Here is a 25352-nt window from a genome sequence, read left to right on the forward strand (position 1 = left end):
TCAGCTGTAATTCCAATTAGATCAGTGGGATGGAATTGCACACTCCCCCTCCACCCCACACGTTTTTCCTCTGGGAAACCTTGCTGCATGGGGTTTCGCTAATGGCTAATGCTCAGGGTCTCTTCTCAACTGACTGCCTTGTTTGGCCCTCTCTTGCACACTCAGATCAGATTTGCTTGGTGACTGCAAGTTGGGCTATATATGGCAGCTGGTGGCAATAAACAGTTTCTTCCTGAGATAGCCAGTTTTTGATTTGTGAAAAAAACACCGACCCGTGGACCCTAGAGGACTCAAGGCAGAGAGCCGGCAGAACTCAGAAGGATTTAACAAGTTGAGGCCAGAGCCAGGCATGACCCAGAAAACCATGCATTCAAAGCCCTTCACACCCAAATACTGGCGACCGGACAAAATTACAATTTGACTGGTCAGCCCCTTGGCTGGCGACCCTGCACCATGTGCAACTTGCCTCGCTTGCTTGAGCCACAAGGAGATATCTGCATGCTCCCCAGAGATCATTTCACTGATCTGGATGCTGTAACCCACCTCACAGGGTGGTTGTTTGTGAGGATGAAATGAGGGGGGGGACGACTTTGTATGCCATCCTGAGCTTCCCGGAAGAAAGGCTGGATATATATTTAATGCAACAAATAAGATGAACGGAAAGTAAAATCATACGATTCTGAGACTTGGAAGATGGAAAATACAGGTTGCCTAAGGGGCAAAACATTCCTGGGCCTTTGCTTATGGGCAGACACAGAACAAAACCCTCCTTCCTCTGATCCTTTCTGGACACCCCCGCCTTCCCTCCCACAGAAAGGAGGTGCATCCAGCTTCTCTCATTGCCATGGGTAGGTGTTCAAGCGAGCTGCCTCCCATTCCCACAGACTTCCCCTGCGCTGCTAGAGCTGGCTGCTGGTGGGTGCATAGCAAAGGGGGCAGGAGCTTTTGAGTCACAGGCTGCCCCAGGGTCCCGACCCAGAGCCCCCTCCAATTAAATGGCTGTCATGGCTACACAATGGGGAGCCTTTATGCCCTTGCATGGAAAAGGCGTTGGGCTGGCTTTCATCCCTCGGCTGCAGCCCATTAGGGGCCTTACTATAATGCTTGCTTGTCAGAGCAGCGACTAGCTTGAAACAAAAGAGCTACAGAGACAGAAAGCACTATGTCCCAAGATTTAAAAAAAGATGGGGGGGGAGGAGAGAGAGAAAGAAATCCATGTTCTCAGCAGGGAAGGCAGCCTCCCCTACTTTTAGCCCTCCTATGATTGAGAATCTGCAGAGAAGGCAGGCAGTGGGAGGCAGAGGACACCAGCAGATCTTCCAGGTGAATTGTTACCTGGAAGTCCGCACATATGAAAATTCATTCAGATTCCAGCACCAAAACAGCCCTCTATATCCCCCCCATCACTTATTTCTTTCAAAGGATTTATTGTCCCATATTTTTTTTTAAAAAAGATGCTCCATAAAGCAGCTCACAATAAATACATAATCAAAATCACATACTCTCTCTCTCTCTCTCTCTCTCTCTCTCTCTCTCTCTCTCTCTCTCTCTCTCTCTGTGTGTGTGTGTGTGTGTGTGTGTGTGTGTTTTAAAACCTGGGTAAAATATCTATTTCATACCTAGTCGCTTTAAGATCCTGACTAAAGAAGGGAAGGGCCAAGGGCCAAGCATCAAAGGAAATGTTAGAAAGGATAAGTAGCCAAGTTGGCATCTATGCCACAATTGCACCCTGTGGAATTCATGAAGGAAAACAAGATTTGAACCTCTGAAGGCTGTAAAGGCAAGACTTCGGAATGAATAGGTAACTCCTGGCTAAATCTCGGAAGACAGCGGGGGGGCTGCACCTTGCATAGCTCTCACACCTCCCCGTGATTAGCAGAAGCAAACAGTACATTTTTGCAGAGTAAAATATGCAAATATATGCCGGTGTACAGTAATCTATAAAGGCAGTAGGGGCCATGGCCCAGAACTTGGGTAAACGTGGCCCAGAGTGCACACTGAGCTGATAACATCAGTAGAGAGCATTGATATGTATTTGTACGGTATGTAAAAACTGGAAACCTCTTCACATTTAAAAATATTTGTATTGGTAATGTTTTCCAAACTACACCTGCAGCTCTGTTAAACATTTCCTACATTCCAGTTGCTCTTAGCAGTTTCTGGATGAACCCCCCCCCCACCACCACACACACACACCATTCTAAGTCCCCCATGAGAAGCTATATATATATATGCATTCCTTTGCAGAGCTGGTATCTGCCCCGTGAAACCAAGCACTCCACCATCAACATTCCTACACGCCCAACAACATGCATACACAATGCTTGCCACTGGCTACAGGCGGCTGCTCGGGCTTGTTTCCATTTTGGGGTTTGCTGTCCAGTCTTTTATCTCTCTCCTTCTGGGAAATGTCCTTGCCTTTGTCCCTCAGCCCTCCCACCCACCCCCCATCCCAGACCACCACCACGGCCACCTTATTGTAAAACTAAAAAGGTGAGACAGAACATGACTCAGAGATAGGAAAATGAGCTGTCAAGCTTGGCTAAGCCATGACTTTAAAAAGGGGTAGCAGAAAGAAAGAAAGAAAGAAAGAAAGAAAGAAAGAAAGAAAGAAAGAAAGAAAGAAAGAAAGAAAGAAAGAGAAAGAAAGAAAGGAGAGTATTTGCTGGGTAAAGGAAGTAAAGAAGTTGAATTCATTCAAATTAACAGGGAGGTGTGTAGGGTTTTCTTTCCCCGTACTGCGAATAACTTATTAGCAAAATGATTTCTTCAACCATGAAGGTGCAGGAAACCCCCCCCCCCCAAATCAGGGGTGCCACTTCATTGGAGGGGCGTGCAACTCTCCCCACCTTGTTTCAAAGCTCATGCAATTATCCCTCAGAAAAAAATATCGTGTATAAAACTGTAACAACAAATGTGCTTAAATGCATCACTTTCTTTTCTTCCAAACTGAGCTTGAATATACCTAAAAGAAGGCCTTTGAACCTTCCTATATGAATCTTGATGCGCCCACACTTACATTTGTTCTCCCACCCACCAAACCCCACCTGCCAACCCTGCCGCTGAAGCCTGAAATGGATTTCCTGTCCACAACCAGCACTAGAAACCGATAAAAGAATTCACTCACATCTAAAAGCATGTGATTTCCCCCCAAGAATCCTGGGAACTGTAGTTTGTTAAGGGTGGCAGGAACTGCAGTTTCAGTTCCCAGGATTCTCCGTGGAATTCCATGTGCTTTTAAAGGCATGGCGTGGGTGCATAACAATGAAGGGGTGCTCAGGTTCAGCTCTGTAAAATTCATCGAAAAATGTTGCCGTCATCAGCAGAGCACTACCAAACCAGTCCATTCAAACTCTTTCATCACTGTTGCCATCAGGGCAGGATTTTGGGACAGAGGTCCAGCAGCATATCTAGGGAATGGGGAGAGGCAAACACAGCAGGGGTGGCGTACTGCATTTTTAACTAAATTAAATAATACATGTTGCCACCTAAGAACCAGGGTGTGTGCGATCCCATTGGGTGCCATTCAACTAAATATTTATGCCAGCACAGGGATTAGCACAGACCCTCCAAGTGTTCCTATTTTCCAGGGTCAGTCCCTGATTTAGAGAAGCCGTCCAATTTTCTTATTTGATCCCAGCACCTTTCCTTAGGATGTCCCTATTTTCATCAGAGAGGCGTTTGAGGGTATGGCAGGACATCCCTATTTGCATGGGAGAAATGTTAGAGGCTATGTTAGTGCTGGGGCAATGGGTCTCTCCCCCCCCCCAATACCACACCTAAATCTGCTCTGGAGCATTGGGGGGAAACCCAGACAGATTTAGGGGGTGTACAGCAGGAAAAGAGGGGGAGAATGTACTATTGAGCAAGGAGGCCTGCTTGCCTTGACAGAATGTTGCCCGCAACTTTACATCCCATGAAGTCCAGAGTCCAAAACTCCCTCATTGCACTGCGGACTCTTAGGAGAAGTGTTAGAAACTGAGATATGAAAGCTAGGAGCTAAATGGCACCTTAAACGTAGGATACGGGTGCTACAACAGAATGTCTAGGAGCACTTTCTTATAAGAATACAAAGCTGAAAATGAACGAACTGCAGCTAAAATCTTATGTTCATTTTTCGCATGGTCTAGTCCTTCCCCTGGCCACCCCCGTAATATTCTTTAAAGGGTTTCTTCCCCAATCTTCAGAGAGTAGCTGGAAGCGGGGAGGCAAAAAAGCACCCTCCCTTTTCCTTCCACTCTGCAGTTTTAATCTGAAATCTTAGGCGTAGTACTGCGGCCAGAGCTCAGAAACTGCTATTGAAATTCCCTATCGCGAAATGCGCCTAGAACAATGGGAGTTTCGACCACTGCTTAGGAGCATACTATTCTCCTATAGGCAGAACTTGGGTGGCTATGACAGAGAGTGGAAAGAAATGTAATGTACGGGTGCAGTGCTCAAAGGAATCACATGCCTTCCAAAAGGGATGGGTGGAAAGAGAGGGAGGGTTGACAGCTCTGTGGCAGTTGGGAGCAGCAGCCAGCCGTGGGAGAAGGATAGCATGCAGAGTAACACATCTCCACAAAGGGGGCCGACCTTTGATCCTTCTCTGCATTCTTCTGTTTATAAATACTTCTCACTGCTGCCCTTCTGGAACGACAGCACAGAGCCCTAAACAAGTATAAACCTGAGTTCCACATTTCCAGCCTAGAAAGACAGGCAGAAAACAAAATAAAGCTTAGTCGCCTTAAGCTCACCATTCAGCACACAACCATCTGCAGGCATTCCTCTTCCCTCCCCATCCCTTTTTTCCTCTTGTGCCGTGCCTATTATATTGTGGGTGCAGGGATTGCCTCATTTTAGGCACTTTTATATAGATTATTATTCGCAATCATAAATGACCCATTCTCCTCCTTACACACTGCATGCTTGTGGTTTGTGTATGCTGAGTCCACAGCTCGAGAACAATCGGGAGTGTATTAAAACCAGGAGGAAGTTGGCTTCTATAGAAAGAGGGGAGAACAGAGTCCCCGATTTTTACTAAAGCCCAGCTACTTCCCATCTTAAAAAGCTGAAGCTCAGGTTTCTATAAATCATCAGCTGCCAATTGTGTTCTCATACCTGGCCCTCAGCCATTTGCAGCTGCCAGGGAACCTTGTCAGCCCCATTCACCCTTTTGCTTCCTGGTGCCAACTGGAGCCCTTGCCCATCATGACATCAGGGGGAAGGAGGACAATCGCCACGCTTATCTGTGTGGACAGTATGCATGCTACTAGTGCTGTGTATGGAAAAACCATGGTAGTGGAGGGAGCCATACATGCATTCAACAGGGATTCATAGATGCATTAATTCAACCTTCACCAACCTAGTCCTCTCCAAATGTTTTAGACTACAACTCCCATCCTCCCTAACCACTGGCTGTGCTGGCTTGGGCTGATAAGAGTTGAAGTCTTTACAAATATCTGGAGAAGAGGCTGATCTGGGTTTGAGATGCAGTACCTTGGAAATCACAGTTCAGGTCTTGCTGCCATAACCACGCCTCTACATGCAATTTAGTGATAATCCGTCTGAGCTACATTACAGGGCTGTTGTAAAGATGACTGGGATAACGTGCATCAAGAACACTCAAAAGAGCTGCATAAATACTCAATAGCAGTAATACTACCAACCCTGGCACACAGTTGCCTGCCACACAGAATTCAAAGTTCACAGTGGCTGCATTCAGGTGTGATACTAAGCCACAGTTTAGCTTTATAAGCCCAGTGAACCTCCCTCTCATATGCTCCTATCCATAGCTGTCAAGTTTTCCCTTTTCTCACGAGGAAGCCTATTCAGCATAAGGGAATTTCCCTTTAAAAAAGGGAGAACTTGACAGCTATGCTCCTATCTTCCTCTCTTCCCCCGGCACAACCATGGGGAGACTGAAAGGTTCCATTTTAGGGTCGCTGCGGTTTACGATCAACATCTGGACCCTCCAGATGCTGCTGGACTACAAAATGCATCATCGCTGGCCATTGGCCTTATTGGTTAGGACTGATAGAAGCTGTAGTCCAACATCAGGGGGTTGGACTAGATGGACCTTGTGATCCCTTCCAACTCTACAATTCCATGATTCTATGATGTAGAGTAGACTCTCACTTCCTGCTCTATGGTTTTTCCCATATAGAAAATACAAAGAAAGGAGTGGCTAGGTGGTAACTCAGTATTTCCTCCCGTACCTTTGAACGGGGCACTCAGCTGGGAGATGAGGCAGCAAGTGCCTTTCATCCACCTGTTTCCTGCTAATCACATAACGTTGTTCACGTTAAGTTGGGCTTTGGTGAGACTATTTTAGAATGGACTTTTAGCACCCAAAGCAAGAGTCCCCCTAAACTGTCTTCGAAGAGAGTGCGCCACAGTGATTGACAGGAGAACAGAGGTCAAATTCAGCCACAAAACGTACTAGGTGACCTTGGGTCAGTCACACTCCCACAATCTATTTATACCTCATAGGGTTGTTCTGAGGGTTTGTTTGTTTGTTTTTGGTTTGTTTGTTTCTTTGTTTGTTTTTTAAGAGGCTTATGTCACCCTGTTCCTCAGAAAAATTACAGGATGCAACGATAATAGTCCTGACGGTGGACTGCTGGAATCTGTCTTTTCCTAAGCCGTTCCTGAACTTCCATCATATTCTAAGCAGAGGTGCAGTGGTCCAGGGTTGCAGGGGGTCGAAGACCCATTACTAGAGTTCTAGCAGGGTCCCTGCATCCAGCATCCCAGAGCCACCCAGTCAGCATGAAAAGGAAGCTGTTTAGCAACTAAGAAGAAGTCTTTGCACCCTTTGTGCTTATTGGAGTCAAGCAGAGTGAAAGGAGGCGAGTCGGGTAAAGATTGGCTCCTAGGGTCACTTTGAAGGAGGCACATTTAGTTTCAAGAGAATGGTGTGCATGTTCTGTTGTGTAACAAGGTAAACACAACTCAAGTCGCTCAGAAAGAAGCTATTGGAGCGTTCCAAAACATTTGCCCACAAACGTGCACACAAAATAGCAGACCTAGCTGGAAGGCAACAGAGAGAGATCTGCATTGAGCATTGCAAATGCATACACCACGACCACCACCATCAAATTATATTTGAGAGAAGAAAAGGCTAAGGAGTAAACGCTACACAAATCCGGAGTGGAGTCCCTAAGACAGCTGGATGGTGCCTTGCACGCCTCCCTCCAGTAACTCCAGCAGCCAAGCTAGCGCCAAACGTATTGCTCTGCTTTCCTTTGGACCACACCAGTGAAGTCTAGTTATCTGGGCATCCCCAAAACCTCCATTCACACTGCCCAGGCTTGCGCCCAACAGAGGTCACTTTTGGTGCTGCTAATACAGCGGTTTGACTTCACCCCCGGAGGCGCGCTCCATTGTCTCTCGAGACAGGCGGATGCCAGCGACGACAATTATAACATGACTGTATAATCTTGCATAATCTTAGAAGGGGGCTTGGCTTGAAGAGACCCTGCACTTCTGAACTGGACTGATTCCAAGGGAGTATGCATGCTACGAAGCTGCCTCTAGCAGAGCTTTATTTGTGCCTCTGCTGCTACAGCCACTGTTCCAAAAGTGTATCCTCTGTCAGGAGGAGGCGTAAGAATGTAGAAGGCAGACTTTGAAAAGCTTTTTTTTTTATATAAACAGGGAGCAATGTCAAAGTTGAAAAGCCTAAAATTAGTGCAGGCAGCTGCACTGGAAGCCACAGGTGCTTCTGTGTGGGCTTTCCTTCTCTGCCCACTTCCTCCTCCCTCTTCTCTGGTCTTGGTAAGAAAGAAAGAGAGGAGTAACCATCGATCGTTCTGTCCCTCCAGGGTTTCCCTATCACCAGGAGCCTTCCTCATTTCAGTTGATTAAAAATACTTAACTAAAAAGTAGAAATCGTAGAAAGATTTTGACAGGTTTTTTTTTCCTGAGCACTTGGGGTCAAAAGAAAGTCATTTAAAACAACTGTTGAGACATTTCGTTCCGAATCTTCTAGACAGAACCAGTCAGAGGAGGATGACAGCGGGCATCCTGTCCCCCTACCCACCCCATAACATAAATCCTGGCTACAGCCGTGGTGAGGGGTGAACTAGAGTTCCCAGCATAAATGTATGGCATGTACGCAGCTGTGTCCTTCCCTCGCTTCAAAAACAACAACAACCCTCTTCTGTGGATAAGCTCCCTGTCCTAAAACCAACATCTGCCATAGGATTGCTTAAGTGGCGATTCCAAGAGCTATGCTGGTGTCTGTCCCTAACACCCATTCAAACTGCAGGGGATGAGCCAGCAACATTGTTTTTCTCTCTCTCAGTTGACTCAGTGCTCTGTTTGTGAAGACACCCTGTCCCTACCTGGCAGGAGAGGACACACGCCAGGTGTGGGCGGAGGCCATGGCCACAATGCTTTTCAACACCCCCTTGTTTGGATATGATCCCTCAAGTAGATCACCCCTCCAATACATCATCCCTCTTGCTTTGCTGCTGCTTGGAGTTGCTTCATGGCTGGGCATCCACCCTTCCGATCTTCCCCTGCACACCTGGTTTTTCGCTAGCGGCTATTTACTCAGCAAGCACTACTACCTATTAGTTACGAAAGGGCCTCCCCTCCCCCCACCCCTCCCTTTGGAGTGATTCAGATGGGAGGGACAATCCTGCCCAGCCCTGGCCATGCAAATCTCTGACAGCATAAGCTGTGCATAGTTGGAAGAGATTAGGGCACAGCCCCTTGGACCTAAAAGTTGCACCACACGGAAATGGCTGCCTGCATTAGGAAACAGGAGAGCATGAAGAGGAGAGCTCCTCCAAGGAGGAGATCCAGAATGACATTTTCAGTGCCAGGTGGGCTTCAACATCCCATAAGAACATCTGTGCCTTTTTTGTGAGCATCTCTAGCTAAAGTGGAACAATCTCCCCCATCGATTTTGGACCACTTCCGTAAATACAGTGATGATTTTTCTACAAGGTTAAATTGGCTATGGACCCTGCAGGATTTATTTGCATTTCCCTGCATCAGGTGGCATGGCTCAAACGTCTGAGCCAGCTGGAGCATCTATAAGTCATTTTCTGAATCTGTTGGGTGCCCTTTTTCAAAACAATGATCCTTCACCTTCCCCCCCCCCCAAAAGGAGTTCCATATGAAGCCAGCAACCAGAGTATTCTAGATTTGTGCCGGTCAAACTACTTTTTCTTTTTCACAACAAGAAACTCTGTGGTCATCCAGCAAGAGCTCATGGGATTTTTGAAGAGCACATAAGTACTCTGTGTTGACTGACCCTGAGTATGCACAAGAAGTGCCTTGTTGGAAAAAGCCCAGCATTCTTCACAAGAACCCCAACGAGCAGCAAAACACTCAGTTCTCCAACTGAATTCGCTTGCAGACCACAATCCATGTTCTGTCCACCTTCATTCTACAGCAGTGGTTCCCAACAGGTGGTCCGGGGACCCCCAGGGGTCCGCGAGCTATGCTAGAGGGGTCCGCAAGATGCTATTAGAGTAAAAAATATATTAAATATATTTCGTATGATAACAGATTTTTTTGTTTTGGCCGCTTCCTGCATGAGCAGAGTCTAGAATTAGATAGAGGCAGTAGTTCTGCTGTATGCCGTTAGGTGGCGCTTTACAAACACTACTGTTTTGCAAAGAGGCAGCGCGCGCATTCTACTAACGCTCACCTCCCCAAGATGCTTTGCGCGCGTCGGCTTCATTTGTGCGCTACTGCGCAGGTACCCTGTCTTCTCCATTCCCCTCCCTCCTCCCTGGCGTGCGCTGCCTCTTTGCAAAACAGTAGTGTTTGTAAACAAAGCGTTGTTTTTCACGGAGGCTACAGTTCGCATAGTTAAAAATGGACCGTTGGTTAAAAAGTGGTTCGTTAAAACGACAAAGGCCTACAGATGAAGAGGAAGAACTGTAAAAAACATATAAATATAAAATATAAAAAGACTCTTAATTTGGCTCTCACTTTTTAATTTTAGGATTAGGAATTAATGGGGGTCCTTGTCACAATAGCGGCTCGATGAGGGGTCCTCGAGAAAATTTTGTTGGGAACCCCTGTTCTACAGCATGGACCATTTTTGTACACATTTGCAAGATGGACAGGGCCATGATACTCAGTGTCTTTGAGCATGCTCAAAGTATTTTCCCCTCTCCATGGAGTAACCACAATCAATTTGGCACTAAAACTTGGTTCTGGGGCAAAACCTTATATTACAGTTAATCTACTATGGATTTCCTTTGGTCATGTTCCGACTGAAATGCCATGATTCCCGAACCCCCTCCATTTGCCTAGCACTTCGCATTTTCCAAATTAATAATCATTCAGCAAGAGACTTTAGGGGTTTGGTCAAACCAGAAGCGAAGGTCCAGCAACAAAGAGTTCTTTTATCTCAAGAGCGGGAGGCAGAGACTGAACCAAGGGCTGGACAGATTCCAATCAGAAATAAATGTATCAGAGAAATAGGCTCCATTGTTTGGTCACAGCCCCGTTATCATTTGTATCTCAGCCCCACAGATGTTTATCCCCCTGACAATACAGGCTGTCCTTCTTGCATCCATAGGCACACACACAAATAACATGCATGAAACCCTAAAGTCACGATACCCTCACACACTAGTTCCTCTTTCACACAGCCTTTTAACAAACTCCCAGATTTTTGTGAGGCAAATGCAATCCGAGGTACAGTCAGTGATGGGCAACCTGTCCAGATAATGCTGAACTACAATTCCCATCATCCCTGACCTATTTGCCATGCTGGTTATGCCTGATAGGAGTTGGAAACCTTCAACAACTGGAGAGTTGGGGTTTTCCCCATCCCTGATGTAGACAATGAAAGCAATCACAGTCTACGTGGGTAGAGTGTCGAGTGTAGATGCAAGAATCCAAGACTCAAATCCCTGCTTAGCTAGAAAGTTCACTGCTGACATCACTGCCTCTTAGCCATAACCTACATGCTTAATTTTGTGTTTACAATACAAATATTGGTACCATACTTCAGTTTTCAAAACACTCTTTACTGTTAAACTCCTGTTAAAATCCTTTGAGGCTTCAAAGCATATACCGGTACATTTCAGTAATCTCTGAGTGTCAGTCAGGCACAAAAAATGGCAACCAGACTTCTTGAGGTGCTCGCAAATGGAGAACTTTTAGGCACAAAATGCGCCTAGCGCCCTGCCAATTTCGAACCCTGGTGTGGCTCTAAGAGTTTTGCCCTCCCTTCCTTTATGACATGTGCCCTCCCAACTCATCCAGTCTGCTGGAGGAACTGGGTGCTCTGCAGGCACTTTGGCACAAGGCACCTCCTTTGCTCTGCCACCCTTTTTGTGGCATCCTACTGTCTGACTTTCATTCCAGCTTAATCTGCAGGGAGGCCAATTTGTGGCTAATGCCACATGAAGGCAGGGTGGACCTGGACTGAAGATGTTCCAGTCCCTCCCAACCCTAAGATAACAATTATTTTGTCTGTAGCCTAGAAAATAAACACAGAGAGGGTGGGGAGAGAAGTAGTAGTAGTTGTTGTTTTAAATCTATCAACAGAGCAGAGAATTGGCCAGGAACTGGAAAGTTGACAAAGCCTTCTTAACCTTTAGAAGATTTCTTGTACATATTAATTGAATGACCCTTTCTGGAAGGGAGCAGGCCTGGAGAAAGTGAGGAGAGTATTTGTGGCAATTAGCAGTGTGGCTGTGTTGCAGTGTTGTTGACATGAGAGCAGAATTGTGAGGACTGGGGTGTTGGAGAGATGATACTATGGCAGTGGTTAGGGTAAGCAAGATGGATTTCCTCTTATCAGCTCATCGCCTTCAGATCTTGTAAAAGCTACCCTTGAAGCCTAATCTAACAATGGGCTCATCCTGGCATCAACCGAAGGGAATTCCTGGACCAAGGCTAGACCAGGCGATTGCATTAATTCCTCTATTTCAGGTACAGTATAGCCAATGTGCTACCCCTCCAGTTGTTGTGAGTTACAACTCCCATCAACCCCAGTCAGCATGCTCAGCAGCCAGGGATGATGGGAGTTGTAGTCCAAAACATCTGGAAGGCACCATGTTGGTTACCTGATCGATACACTTAAGCAATACAGTGGTACCTCGAGTTACAAACACCTCAGGTTACAAACGCTTCAGGTTACAAACTCCGCTAACCTGGAAGAGCTTCCTGCAGCCAATCGGAAGCCACGCTTTGGAAGTTGAACGTTTCGGAAGTTGAATGGACTTCCGGAATGGATTTTGTTCAACTTCCGAGATACGACTGTAAGGCCAAAGTTTCCCTTGGTGTTTACACTGTAATGCCTAAAAGTGAGAGAGAACAGAACTCATGCCTGTCTGGTGTATCTTCCCCACAGTCCGAGATGCATGTAGCATGCTTGTGATAACTTGGGGAAGGGGAAGAGGCCTGCCATATTTGCTCAAAATGTTACCAACTCATTTTTTTCAAGGCAAGCCAAGTCTAGTTCTGTGTAACATCAGGATTCTACAGATGTAGCATTGTCATTAGAATTATAATAGAACTCATCTCACAGATATGGTCCATTTAGAACATGGGTAGGCAAACAGATCCTGAAGCTGAGGCTCCAATACTTTGGCCACCTCATGAGAAGAGAAGATTCCCTGGAAAAGACCCTGATGTTGAGAAAGATTGAGGGCACAAGGAGAAGGGGACGACAGAGGATGAGATGGTTGGACAGTGTTCTTGAAGCCATGAACATGAGTTTGACTAAGCTGCGGGAGGCAGTGTAAGACAGGAGTGCCTGGTGAGCTATGGTCCATGGGATCACAAAGAGTCGGACACGACTAAACAACTAAACAACAACAACAAGGCAAACTAAGGCCCGGGGGCTGGATCCAGCCCAATCACCTTCTACATCCAGCCCGCGGACGGTCCGGGAATCAGCGTGTTTTTACATGAGGAGAATGTGTCCTTTTATTTAAAATGCATCTCTGGGTTATTTGTGGGGCATAGGAATTCGTTCATTCCCCCCCCCCAATATATATAGTCCAGCCCCCCACAAGGTCTGAGGGACCGTGCTGAAAAAGTTTGCTGACTCCTGATTTAGAAGTTACTAGGGGTCCTTTCCCATGTCTTTTCACAGTTGGAAAGGGCCAGGAAAAATCTGTGCAGGTACATACTTATCACATGGAAGAAAAATGCAACCCAAAAAAAGGTTGAATTTTTTTTCTATCAGGACTTAGTTTTAGCCCAGCTTATGTGTGGGAAAGTAGGGGAGGGGATCTCTGACCCATGGATTTATTAAGAAGTAGACTATTTCCTCCCAATCTCAGCATTGCTTAGGCAGGTGTGTCTTGAACTGGAAATCTGGGCAGAGAAGGAAGGTTTTCCCTCTAGTTTATCTGACCGACACTGTTTGATTTTCTTCCCACTGGCAAAAGCTACAGCATACTTGGGGAAAGCAATTAGCAGAGGTCAAGAATGTTGACACAAAACTGGTTTCGGGCAACTGGGGAAACCTGGTCTCTATTAACCGAGGGAGGAGAGCAAGAGAGGGCTCATTAGCAAGTGCTCATTAAGTATATATATATATATATAAACGTAAACAAGGTTTCCAGCATTTGGTTGTCCAGCAGCTGTGTACCAACACATCAACCTAGGGAGAGAAAAATAAAGGTTGTTTCCTCTTGGCAGAGGAAATTAAGATAGCTGAGAACAGAGGAAGCTGCTTTATACCAAGTCAGGCCACTCACTGCCCATCTAGCTCATTTCTGTATGCACTGACTGGCAGAAGCTTAGCAGGGTCCCAGGGCAGGGGCCTCTGCAAACCCTACCTGGAGAAGCAAGGGGTTGAACCTGGGATTTCCCACATACAAAACAGATGCTCTACCGCTGAGCTACGGAAGGAATCACAGAAATGCTTCTGTAGGGGAACCAGCAAAGGTTCCCTACGGAGGTCTGCCTTCCTTCTCAGTTTCATTCTGTCTATTTGGCCTGATCACTACCTTCCAATAAGGTAGCAGTTCCAAGAGATCCATCAAGAGATCCAATGCACCCTGGTCACCATTTCTTTGAGCTCCTGCCATCGGGACGGAGATATAGAACAATGCAGGCAAGAACGAGCCGTCTCAGGAACAGTTTCTTCTCTAGAGCGATTTTGGCCTTAAATGGAAAGCCTGGACTTTGAAGTCATCTTATTTTACTTGTTATTTTGTATTATATTTACTGTTTTTAATTCGGTTTTGTAATTTTGGATTATGCGGAATGCTTTATCTGAGTGGATGTAGCAACCGAGTAATTTCGTTGTTCCCGCAAGGGGACAATGACAATAAAGATATCTAAAAAAACATGCCAGTGCTGCCTTGGTGCTGGCAGCAGAAAAGGTTGTGAGATGTGATTTCTCTGTAGAGTCCTATCAGCAACATAGAGGACAATGACCTCTCTGACTTCACAGAGGGCGATTTCACCTACGAGGTGGCTCCCCACAGCAGAGTTGTTCATTAGCGAACAGCTGCAGAGTACAAGTGCCTTGCAACACTGTGTAAAGTACAAAAGGCAGAATACATGTCAGCAGAAATGCAACATAAAGCGAAAAGGTGCATCATTTGTGCCAGTGCAAATATACCAGCCGCAAGAGTTAGGAAAGACGGGAAGGGGTTGTTCTGCGTAGGGTCACCGGGCTGGAGGTGTGCCAAGAGACCCTGTCCAAGGCCACACTTCCCTGCAGGCACCTCACATAAACACATTTGCAGAGGAAGACTATCTGTTTGTTATAATTGAATATATTGATTAGTTGCTTTTCAGTTAAATAAGGTCTTACAAAAACGAAGCGCATTGCTCCCATGTTAATTGGCATGAATTGACATTACTGCTCTTTTAAGCAGCCTCTAGCACAATGTTTAAGGGGTAGACCCAACATTTACGTAGTAATAATCAGAGCAGGCATATTGAAGTCAATGGGTTTAGGTCAATTCATTTAAACAGGTCTGCTGCTCTTGCTAATGTTGGAGATTGCCCATCAGATTAGTCCTGCAGCACTTTAGACTTTGCGGTCCAACAGCATCTGGAGGGCCACACATTTGCCTTTTTTTGCAGAGGGCCCTGTGCTTTTGGACGCCCTCCATGCTACTATCGTTTTTAAAACTACAGCAACCCATCTTAGCAGTTCTAGGACAATTTATTTATTTTCAGCATAAATTAGTTGTGGAATTCACTGCCACAAGATATAGTAATGACCTCTGGGTTAAATGGCTTTAAAGCGGGATTAGACACCCATATGAGAAAAAAGGGCCTATCAATGAATAACAGCCATAATGGAGCCTCCAAGCGCCAGTTGCAGGGTTCAAGAGCAAGAGGCAACTATTGCCTCTTAGCCCTGCTTGTTGGCTTCCCAGAGGCACCTGGCTGGCTGTTATCGGGATCCTGGACTGGGAGGAATTTTTGCCCGGTCCATGTTCTTATGACAACAAAGCCTTGCTAAAAGGTTACTCCCATCTCTCTCGCTTTCTCCTTCATCCACCACCTTGCAGCCTGCCCATGCAGGCACCAGCCCCTAAACCTTCCCTAGAACACACCAAGAAAACCGCATTCCAGATAACATGGACATAATAAAGCAAGGATGGGGAACCTGTGGCCCTCTTGCTGTTGTTGGGTTACTTCTCCCATCAGCCTTGACCACTGGCCATGCCGGTGGGTCTGATAGGAGATGGAGCTCAACAACATCTGAAAGGTCGCAGGTGGTTCCCCAACCCACTGGTGCCAAGGAAGGTAAGCATTCCAAAGGACTTTGTTCTCAAAAATATTTGCAAACAAATTTACGGGCAGAAAAACGGAACAAATGCTTAACTTGTTTTGACTCTGTGTCCAGGGGTCTAAGAGAGGAGGACATCCATAGTTCTTTCACACACACAACCCCCTCCCCAAAGATTTTTTTTTTTTAACAACAGATAGCCAAGGAAACGCTGTGCAGAAAAATTCCTCCATACCACAGTGCCTAGCTGGAGAGGTTAACCTTTCAAACAGCATCGATTTAAGGGACTCCTTTTATTTCCCCCCCCCCCGTCTGTTGGCTTAAGAAACCACAAAACAAGATAGGACAGTGGACTTGGCCCTTTTCAAATCAAAACTTTTTCTCCCTTTGTGGTGTTTAATCTTCGCACTTGGAACATGCCTGCCCAAGTTATGGATTGGATCTGACGGGAATGGAAGAATGCCACCTGCAAGGCAACAAGGCCTCTCCCCTTTCTCCCCCAATGACACAGTTCAGCAGTGGGAGATGGAAACGCAGGAATGACTATGGCAAGTCCCACACAGAGACACACACAAACATTCCTTAAGCTTGTCCAACATCTTGTTAGCTACACTGGCCAACCAGGGACATGCCTGCAGTGGCCCTCTCACATTTGTGTTCCCCAGCAACTAATATTCAGGGGCTTACAGGATGCACAGAGCGCATTTCTCTCTTTGTAGCCATAAATATAGCCTCATCCTCCTTGAACTTGTCTAATCATTTAAAGTCATCCAAGTAGGTGGTCATCCCTGCCTCTTGTGGGAGCTGTCGTTATGTGCCGTGCAGAGAAGTACTTCATTTTGTCTGCCCTGAATCTCCCCAATATTCAGCCTCATTGAATGATCCTGGGTTCTAATATTATATGAGAGCAGGAGAAAATCATGCACCAGTACCAATTTAATGCCCCCCTTCTTTCTGGGTAGTAGGCAACAAGAACCCACAGAATTCTCTACATCACAACACCTACATTGCACCCCCAGGATAACTGGGGCAAGGCAAGCTTTTCCCAATAGTTGGCAGTTTGAAATATTATGCCAGTAGCACCTTAGAGACCAACTAAGTTTATCATAGGTATGAGCTTTCGTGTGCATGCACACTTCTTCAGATAAGAAGTGTGCATGCACACGAAAGCTCATACCTATGACAAACTTAGTTTGTCTCTAAGGTGCTACTGGAAGGATTTTTTATTTTGTTTTGACTGCGTCAGACCAACACGGCTACCTGCCTGTAACTTGAAATATTATGGTTGGTTCAGAATTTGTGTAAGCACAGCACACTAGAGAAGAGTTGAAAGAGCATGTGTTACCTCGTTGGATTTTTCTACTCAAGACCACCATTAGTTAAAGTGTTGACAAGCTTGTTTCTAGCTCTTCCCCCATGCATGTTCTTTCAATATAGGTGGAGTCAGGATTCTAATCTATATTAGTGACTGGAATGTCAGATACACAGACTCACGCCCCCAAACTCCATTAATTAGTCTGGAGTAGCTGCCACTCCCTCAGGCAGCCTCAATAACTACAATGGATCCGAATCCCCTACTTAACCCCATAAACCTGTTTTGAAGAGCAGGATGAATCCACTCCTTTGCCATATTTCAATCTCAGGCAGGGTTATTAGAGGGCAACTGATCAACATGAACCCCACGTCCCAACCATGTCTACACAGAAGTTAGTCATACTGTATTCAACTGAGCTTACTCCCAGGTAAGCAGGGTTATGGTTACAGTTATTTTATGTGCCCTGGATAGGGAACCATGAAGAGGAAGTTACTCTGACCCAAGTATCCACACCAACCAAAAGAAAGAAAGAAAAAGAAACACGTAAGTCTTTCTCCTTAAGAACATCATGAGTGGAGGGACTCCTCAGGGAGGAGAACATTTATGGCACTGAATAAAATTTTGTGGAAGGGTTGTGTGAAGTAGCCACTTGTCTCATACATCACTAATGACTAATACAACAATAATTTTTCCCTCCAAGATGGCACTTAACTTCAAGGGGAAAAACAAAGAGTCGAATCCTACCTGAAAACCACACCTTCTCTAACCTATATATCCTGTAAGCACCAAATCCCAGGTATGTAAGTGGGGAGGGGCTATGGAAACTCAGTGAAGAGGGAAATACACTTTGCACATGCTCACAGTCACTGGTTTATTATCATTACTTCAGGTGCGCCAGGGTTTTGAGGTTTAAACAAGACCTAGGGAATCAATTTCAAAGGCTGGGAGGGCTGAAGATCAAGTCCTGGTTCTGTAATTTCAGCCTAAAGCACCCCCCTACACACACACACAAAAGTCTTCCCCACAGTTGATTCCAAGACCCAACCCTTCAAACAAGCGAAACAACATTTTACAGATTCCATAAAGTTTGCCTTGAAGTTTCTGCCCTCCCTTTTAGGAGAAACACACACGCCTCTCCTCCAAACCCCACAATCATCGAGCCAGGATCGCGTTCCTCAGACCTGTACAAATCGCGAAAATAAAAGATCGTTGCGATTGTTTCTTTGGGGGGGGGGCGGTGTTCCTCTCCCTTTAGAGAGAGGAAGAGCTGAGAGGCTGGGGTGTGGGGAGGACGAGACACAAAAATAGGTTTTGCCACAGCTCGGCGGCACAGGTTCAAAGGCGTCGCTGCTCCGTGGTGTGAAACTAGTACACAGTTCCCCTCCCTACGGCTGACAAAACGAGAGAAAGATAATCAAAACGGCGCGGATCCGATTTCAGGGGAACGCGGGGGGGTGGTGGTTTACACACCACTATCATGCTGGATACAAACACAGCCGCCGTGTAAGGTCCTGTTTAGGGCTAAACAGACACTCGATTGTGTTATTGCAAAGGGCAGTTCTCTCCTCGCGATTCCGCTCAAGGCAGCCAAAAAGAAAAGAAGACGACAGGTAACACATTTTTAGACTGTTCGGGGTCACTTACCTGCTTGAGAAGCTGCAGACCGTAGGCTCCACAGGAGAAGAACCAGCCAAGGCACGAAGCTTCTGACCAAGTTGCTCTTCATTGCTGAAAGATGTTGAGTTACTTTTGTATTTGCTTTGACTTTTTCCTTCCTTCCTTCCTTTCTCTCCCTTCCTCCCACCACCACTTGCTCCTGGCATGCGGCGGCGCGTTTTTCAGGCTATGGCATTCTGCATTTGGGATGGAGAAGAGGGCGACAGGAGGAGCCACCTGATCCCCAAGCGAAATGCCCACCAAGCTCTCCGGTTCTCTAGCTCAGCGGGGGTGTATTGAGCTGATCGCCTCCGTCCCCGCCGCCTCTCGACGCGGCAAGTTGTCCTCTAGAGCCAAGAACACCAGCCGTGGCGCCTTTGATCAGTTTCACTTACACACAACAACTCACAAATTACACACACTTCATTCAAGGGGAAGCTTAAGTCGCGCCTCATTGGTTGAGGCTGCGCCCTAGCCTGGCCAATCAGAGGACGCCAGTCTAAGCTCCCATGCAGAGGAGTGAAAAGCGGAGATTTGTATTACTGTATTATTACTTTTTTTAAAAGAAGGGTGGAGGTAGAAAGCCTTATCGCCAGGAGTTCTAGGCAAGGGTGTTTCCACGTTGTTGTTGTTGTTGTTTTGCGAACTCTCATGAAAGCGTCTAAGCGAGTTCATAATAACGCGCACACCGCTGTAGTCAATGCAATGCACATAGCTGCCAAGTTTTCCCTTTTCTCGCGAGGAAGCCGATTCAGCATAAGGGAAAATCCCTTAAAAAAGGGATAACTTGGCAGCTATGGCAATGCATCAAACTAGCAACGAAACTGAGAACTTGAAAAACCGTGCCATATGAACACAATCCATTCTCTGACTATATTGTGGATAATTTTTTGTTAGTGACCATGTTGTTTTGAGGGTGGGGATTCTCCACCCCACCCCATCAAGCGGTCTGTGTATGTGTGTGTGTGTACACACACACACACACACACACACACACCTGAGCCATGCTCCGCAGATTTAATCCACTTCCCTGATTATATCAAAAGTAGATGAGCCATTTTTCCTGTTACAATCTGACTCCTGTGTCTATACATACCCTTGGATGGACCAGGCTTCCCCTTGACCTCCAGGTTAAGTAATTAAGAAATCCTAAAAAAAGGTTCTCTCTCTCATGATTAAGCAGACCCTGGTTCCTTAGGACTATCCTGCTATATGAAGAAGGGCAGCTGGGCTGAGGTTTTTTTAATTAGCTGTGATTTAACTGATATTGAAAAAGTTGAGATGCCCACCACTTTCTCCCCTTGTGTAATGTTAATTCTGTGTAATGTGTCTGAATAGATGGATTTATTTATTTGCCTGAGATGAAGCACTGACAACATATAAAACAATCCTGCCTTGGGGTAATGTGTGTGCATTTTGCAGTTGCTAGAATATATCAATCATCTATCTATCTATCTATCTATCTATCTATCTATCTATCTATCTATCAATCATCTACCCATCTATCTTGTGATTGCATGCATATTTGGGAGGAGCTAAAATATCAGGACTGAAAAGCATTGTGTGGGGTAGGGGTGGGGATTCTCTCTCTTCCACTGAGGCCAATGTGATCCATTGGAAACTTTGGGCATTATAACAGTGTTTTAAATGTGGTTAATGTAAGGTCTGTGTCAGGGAAGAAAGGCTGTATTCTGCTCACTCTCAGGTTGTAATTCTATACATGCTTACCTAAGAGTAAGTCCCATTGCATTCAATGGGCCTTACTTCCAAGTATATATGCACAGTCAGATGCCCAAAGGAGCTTATTGCCACATCTGTCCAGAGCATGCTTTAAAAACAAACAACACTTAAAGTAAGATTTTAGTCTTCACTGTGTAGAACAGAAACATATCATACCGCTTCAAAAAACGAATGTGGTTTTTCACAGGTTGGGAAGTAGGGTATATTTCCTCTAAAGGTAAAGGTAAAGGGACCCCTGACCATTAGGTCCAGTCGTGACCGACTCTGGGGTTGCGCGCTCATCTCGCATTATTGGCCGAGGGAGCCGGCGTATAGCTTCCAGGTCATGTGGCCAGCATGACAAAGCCGCTTCTGGCAAAGCAGAGCAGCACATGGAAACGCCGTTTACCTTCCCGCTGTAGCGGTTCCTATTTATCTACTTGCACTTTGACGTGCTTTCGAACTGCTAGGTTGGCAGGAACTGTATATTTCCTCTATACAGTCACAATTCCGAAACCTAATCATCAGTAAAGTTTCCCTTTTCTTAAAGCAGCTAGTTGTAGAGGCTGAAGAGCTACATTTGGCTTTGGGAGAACTGAGTCCAAATCTCAGATTAGCCACAGGGCTCACTAAGTATTTTGCAGCTCCTTGTCTGAGCCTAATTCAGCCCACCTCACAATGTTACTAGAAGGAGGCAGAGCCAGCCCTACTGTTGGGCAGAGGGAGCTACCGGTAGTTGTCTGAGACGGCCAATGCTGGGGGACTAGGATCAGTAGAAAGATGCCAGAACTGCACAGTGCCATGATGCCTAACCCCCTGGGCTCCCTAAGTTAGCCAGCTGGTGGAGGACCCAACTGCTGAAGAAAAATTCAGCTGCCAAGGAGTTAAAGGCCAAAAGAAGATGGATTTCTCATGTCTCCTTCCCAAGACCAGGCCGAACATTTTTGCTGCCTGAGGTTATGAACAAGATAACCTCACTACCACCACTTCATTCAACATATAAAAGCCACATACAAAAGCCACATACAGAGACCCAGTGTGGTGTAGTGGTTAGAGTATTGGACTAGATCCTAGGAGACCAGGGTTCAAATCCCCACTCAGCCATGAAGCTCACTGGGGATAGCCACTACCTCTCAGCCTAACCTACCCCACAGGGTTGTTGTGAGGATTAAATGAGGAGGGAGAGAACCATACCTGCTGCCTTTAACTCCTTAGCAGTAGAAATTGGAGTTCTTGGGAAAGTCCAGAAATAAACGATAAATTACAAGAACTCAGGCCAAAAGAAGATGGATTTCAAATAAATCTTCACAAGGTTTTATTGATGTGATGCGGAGTTTAAATAGGAATCAGTCCCAATGTTGAAGGCAAATAAAGGTAAATTCCAGTAAAAATCAGGACAAGGCCCTGTTTCGTCAGCAAAGATTCATAGGTCAAAGTGTACCAAATATGTTTGCCTTGATACACTTGGTACACTTCGACCTGTGAAACTTTGCTGATGAAGAATAGTCGAAACAGGGCCTTGTCCTGATTTTTACTGGAATTTACCTTTATTTGCCTTCAACATTGGGATTGAAGAACAACCCTGTGGGGTAGGTTAGGCTGAGAGGTAGTGGCTATCCCCAGTGAGCTTCATGGCTGAGTGGGGATTTGAACCCTGGTCTCCTAGGATCTAGTCCAATACTCTAACCACTACACCACACTGGGTCTCTGTATGTGGCTTTTGTATGTGGCTTCTATATGTTGAATGAAGTGGTGGTAGTGAGGGAATCTTGTTCATAACCTCAGGCAGCAAAAATGTTTGGCCTGGTCTTGGGAAGGAGACATGAGATACAACCTGCAGAGCACTGAAAAAGCTTCTAGAAAGGTAAATAGGAATATTTGTATTTAAGAAGAGACAATTTGAGGATGTTTCCTTAAGGCTGCTACCAGGTAACATGGGATGACTTAACAACCTAAGAACAAATATAATGACTCAACCAAGGAAGGACATTTGGGTGGATACTTCCATCACACCAGCCTTGTTTACGTGTATTTAGAAATCTATCAAAACATCTCAATCCCAGGTCCTGATTTCAGAAGCCCCCTGACATGTTTGCTGTGCCAGGGTTTAACCCTCTTTTATTGTATTTCCTTACATTTATATACCCCTCCTTCCTTCCATCATGGAACCCAAGTTAGCATACATGTCAGTCTTAAATAAGTCCACATTTAAAGCACATCCAACACACATTTAAAGCACATGACCTTCCCCCAAAGAACCCTTCCAAACAAAGAACTTTGTTTGTTAAGGCTGCCTGGAACGGTATCTCTGTGAGTGGGGAATAGTCATTCCCAGGATTCTTTGGGGGAAGGTCATGTGATTTAAATATGCGCTAGATGTGCTTTAAATATATGTATGGATCTGCAGTCTCCCATCCAGGCACTGTCCGAACCTCCTTGGCTTTGGCAAAGTGGTAGCCCCTCAGCTGCCTTCAGACCATATCCTGGAACCATAGCCTTACACATGGGGCTAGTACCTCCTTGAGCATATGCAAAGTCTAAGAACAACCTAACATCTCTAGGGTTTGGATGAAATTATAAAAGGGATATTATGGTAAAAGAAATAATATGTGAATGTATGGAAAAAAATTGGGTATAAATTTGAGGCTAAGGGGAGCAATAGAGGATAGATGGATGGGAAAATAAATTTAGATTTGGACTAAGATGAATTATGGGTGGAAGATAGTCGATGTTTTTAAGAATAGAAATAGTTGTGAGATAATGAAAAAATGTGTTAGAATGATTTAAGATAATAAATGAAAATTGCTTAATTTGGAGTTAAAAATGGACCTAGTGTGAGGGGAATCGAGGAAGTCTACAATGTTAATTAAAATGTTAGAATTGATATGTTTTTCTTTTTTATGTTTTTATTCTTATCTTTTGGTTGTTGTTTTTGTGAATTTTTGTAATTTGTAATGTTAGAAAATCAATAAATTCCCTCTCAATATCATCAATAGGACCCAGGAACCAGCACCTTAATACAACGCTGTGCGTTTCTCTTCTGTTGTTAGACTGGGTCACAGAACAGGAAAGAGAAAAATTGTTTCAAGACAGCAAGAGAGTTTACTGAACATGAGAACAGCGGCAGAATTGGGTAATGCAGTTGAGGGCAAAAATTGTAACCCCCTCCAAATATTTCTTATTTTCACTATAATTCCTTTCAGTACAGTCACTTTTTATGGATCTTCTCAGTAGGTACTCATATAATTGGTGGTTATAATATTTTGCGCTCCCTCAGCTCTCACACTGCCTTAAATCTGGCAATGATAAGAACCTTCTTTCTCTCTTGCATTCTGCTTATAATGACCCTTTTCCTCCTTTCTACCGGTAATACCTTTTGAGTCCTGCTGCTGTGTATAAACGATAAATTGCAAGAACTCAGGCCAAAAGAAGATGGATTTCAAATAAATCTTCACAAGGTTTTACTGATGTGATGCGGAGTTTAAATGGGAATCAATCCCAATGTTGAAGGCAAATAAAGGTAAATTCCAGTAAAAATCAGGACAAGGCCCTGTTTCGACTATTCTTCGTCAGCAAAGATTCACAGGTCAAAGTGTACCAAATATGTTTGCTGCAAACAATTTGAGCTAGCAAGGCAAACATATTTGGTACACTTTGACCTGTGAGGTTGAGGTTTTTTTAATTAGCTGTGATTTAACTGATATTGAAAAAGTTGAGATGCCCACCACTTTCTCCCCTTGTGTAATGTTAATTCTGTGTAATGTGTCTGAATAGATGGATTTATTTATTTGCCTGAGATGAAGCACTGACAACATATAAAACAATCCTGCCTTGGGGTAATGTGTGTGCATTTTGCAGTTGCTAGAATATATCAATCATCTATCTATCTATCTATCTATCTATCTATCTATCTATCTATCTATCATCTATCATCTACCCATCTATCTTGTGACTGCATGCATATTTGGGAGGAGCTAAAATATCAGGACTGAAAAGCAAAGTGTACCAAATATGTTTGCTGCAAACAATTTGAGCTAGCAAGGCAAACATATTTGGTACACTTTGACCTGTGAATCTTTGCTGACGAAGAATAGTCGAAACAGGGCCTTGTCCTGATTTTTACTGGAATTTACCTTTATTTGCCTTCAACATTGGGATTGATTCCCATTTAAACTCCGCATCACATCAGTAAAACCTTGTGAAGATTTATTTGAAATCCATCTTCTTTTGGCCTGAGTTCCTGCAATTTATCGTTTATTCCTGCTGCTGTGTATGCCACAATATTCTGGAAAGATCCAATGGGAAACAAAAGCAGCCTCTATATCCATCCAGCCATATGAATGGCTCCCTTTGGCCATTCAGAGTGAAGACAGCCTGGCAGAGAGGAGAGAGAGATGGATGGACTGTTACTGTTGTGTCATCATCATCCTTATTCTCTGCCTGCGCCTTTGGCGGGAGAGAGCAACATGAGGAGCAGCACGCCACCAGCAAGGTCACCCTCTCACAGCGCATGGCGTGGAGGGAGGGAGAGGATGGCAGAGATTCAGAAGTGGGTGCTCAGAACAATGGCAGCAGTCAGGAGAGGAGTGGGAGGAAATGAGATCAGAGATAGCGTCAGAAGAAAGCAGAGTTCATGGGCACTGGAGATGGGGCCTCCCACCCTCTGCAGAAAGTAGCAGGATTCACCTGACAAGGTGCTGAAGGAAGCAGCCCTGGGGATGGATTTATCTATTGGCAGCTTCTGAGCCAAACAGACCTTATGGAAGGATGAACCACAGGCCAAGCATACGAAGGCGGCAGAGTGCCTAAGGACAAAGTGCAGGAAACCTGTAACTGGATATCGCAACTATCTATCTATCTATCTATCTATCTATCTATCTATCTATCTATCTATCTATCATCTATCTATCTATCTATCTATCTATCTATCATCTATCTACGGTATCTATCTATCTATCTATTTTGCATATTAGTGCGCTGCAACATCAAACTCAG

General features: G+C 45.1%; 1 protein-coding gene across 1 annotated transcript in view; it reads right to left on the reverse strand.

The window, feature by feature from the left end:
- ERBB3 (erb-b2 receptor tyrosine kinase 3) overlaps positions 1 to 19124 on the reverse strand; it is a 91595-nt gene extending 72471 nt beyond the window's left edge. The window contains exon 1 of the mRNA XM_035103953.2: positions 18627 to 19124. Within this exon, the coding sequence (XP_034959844.2) occupies positions 18627 to 18708 (82 nt within the window). The 5' untranslated portion in view covers positions 18709 to 19124. The remainder of the gene's footprint in view (positions 1 to 18626) is intronic.
- Between the last annotated feature and the right edge of the window lie 6228 nt (positions 19125 to 25352).

Source organism: Zootoca vivipara, chromosome 2 (genome assembly GCF_963506605.1).
Source record: "Zootoca vivipara chromosome 2, rZooViv1.1, whole genome shotgun sequence".
NCBI lineage: Eukaryota > Metazoa > Chordata > Lepidosauria > Squamata > Lacertidae > Zootoca > Zootoca vivipara.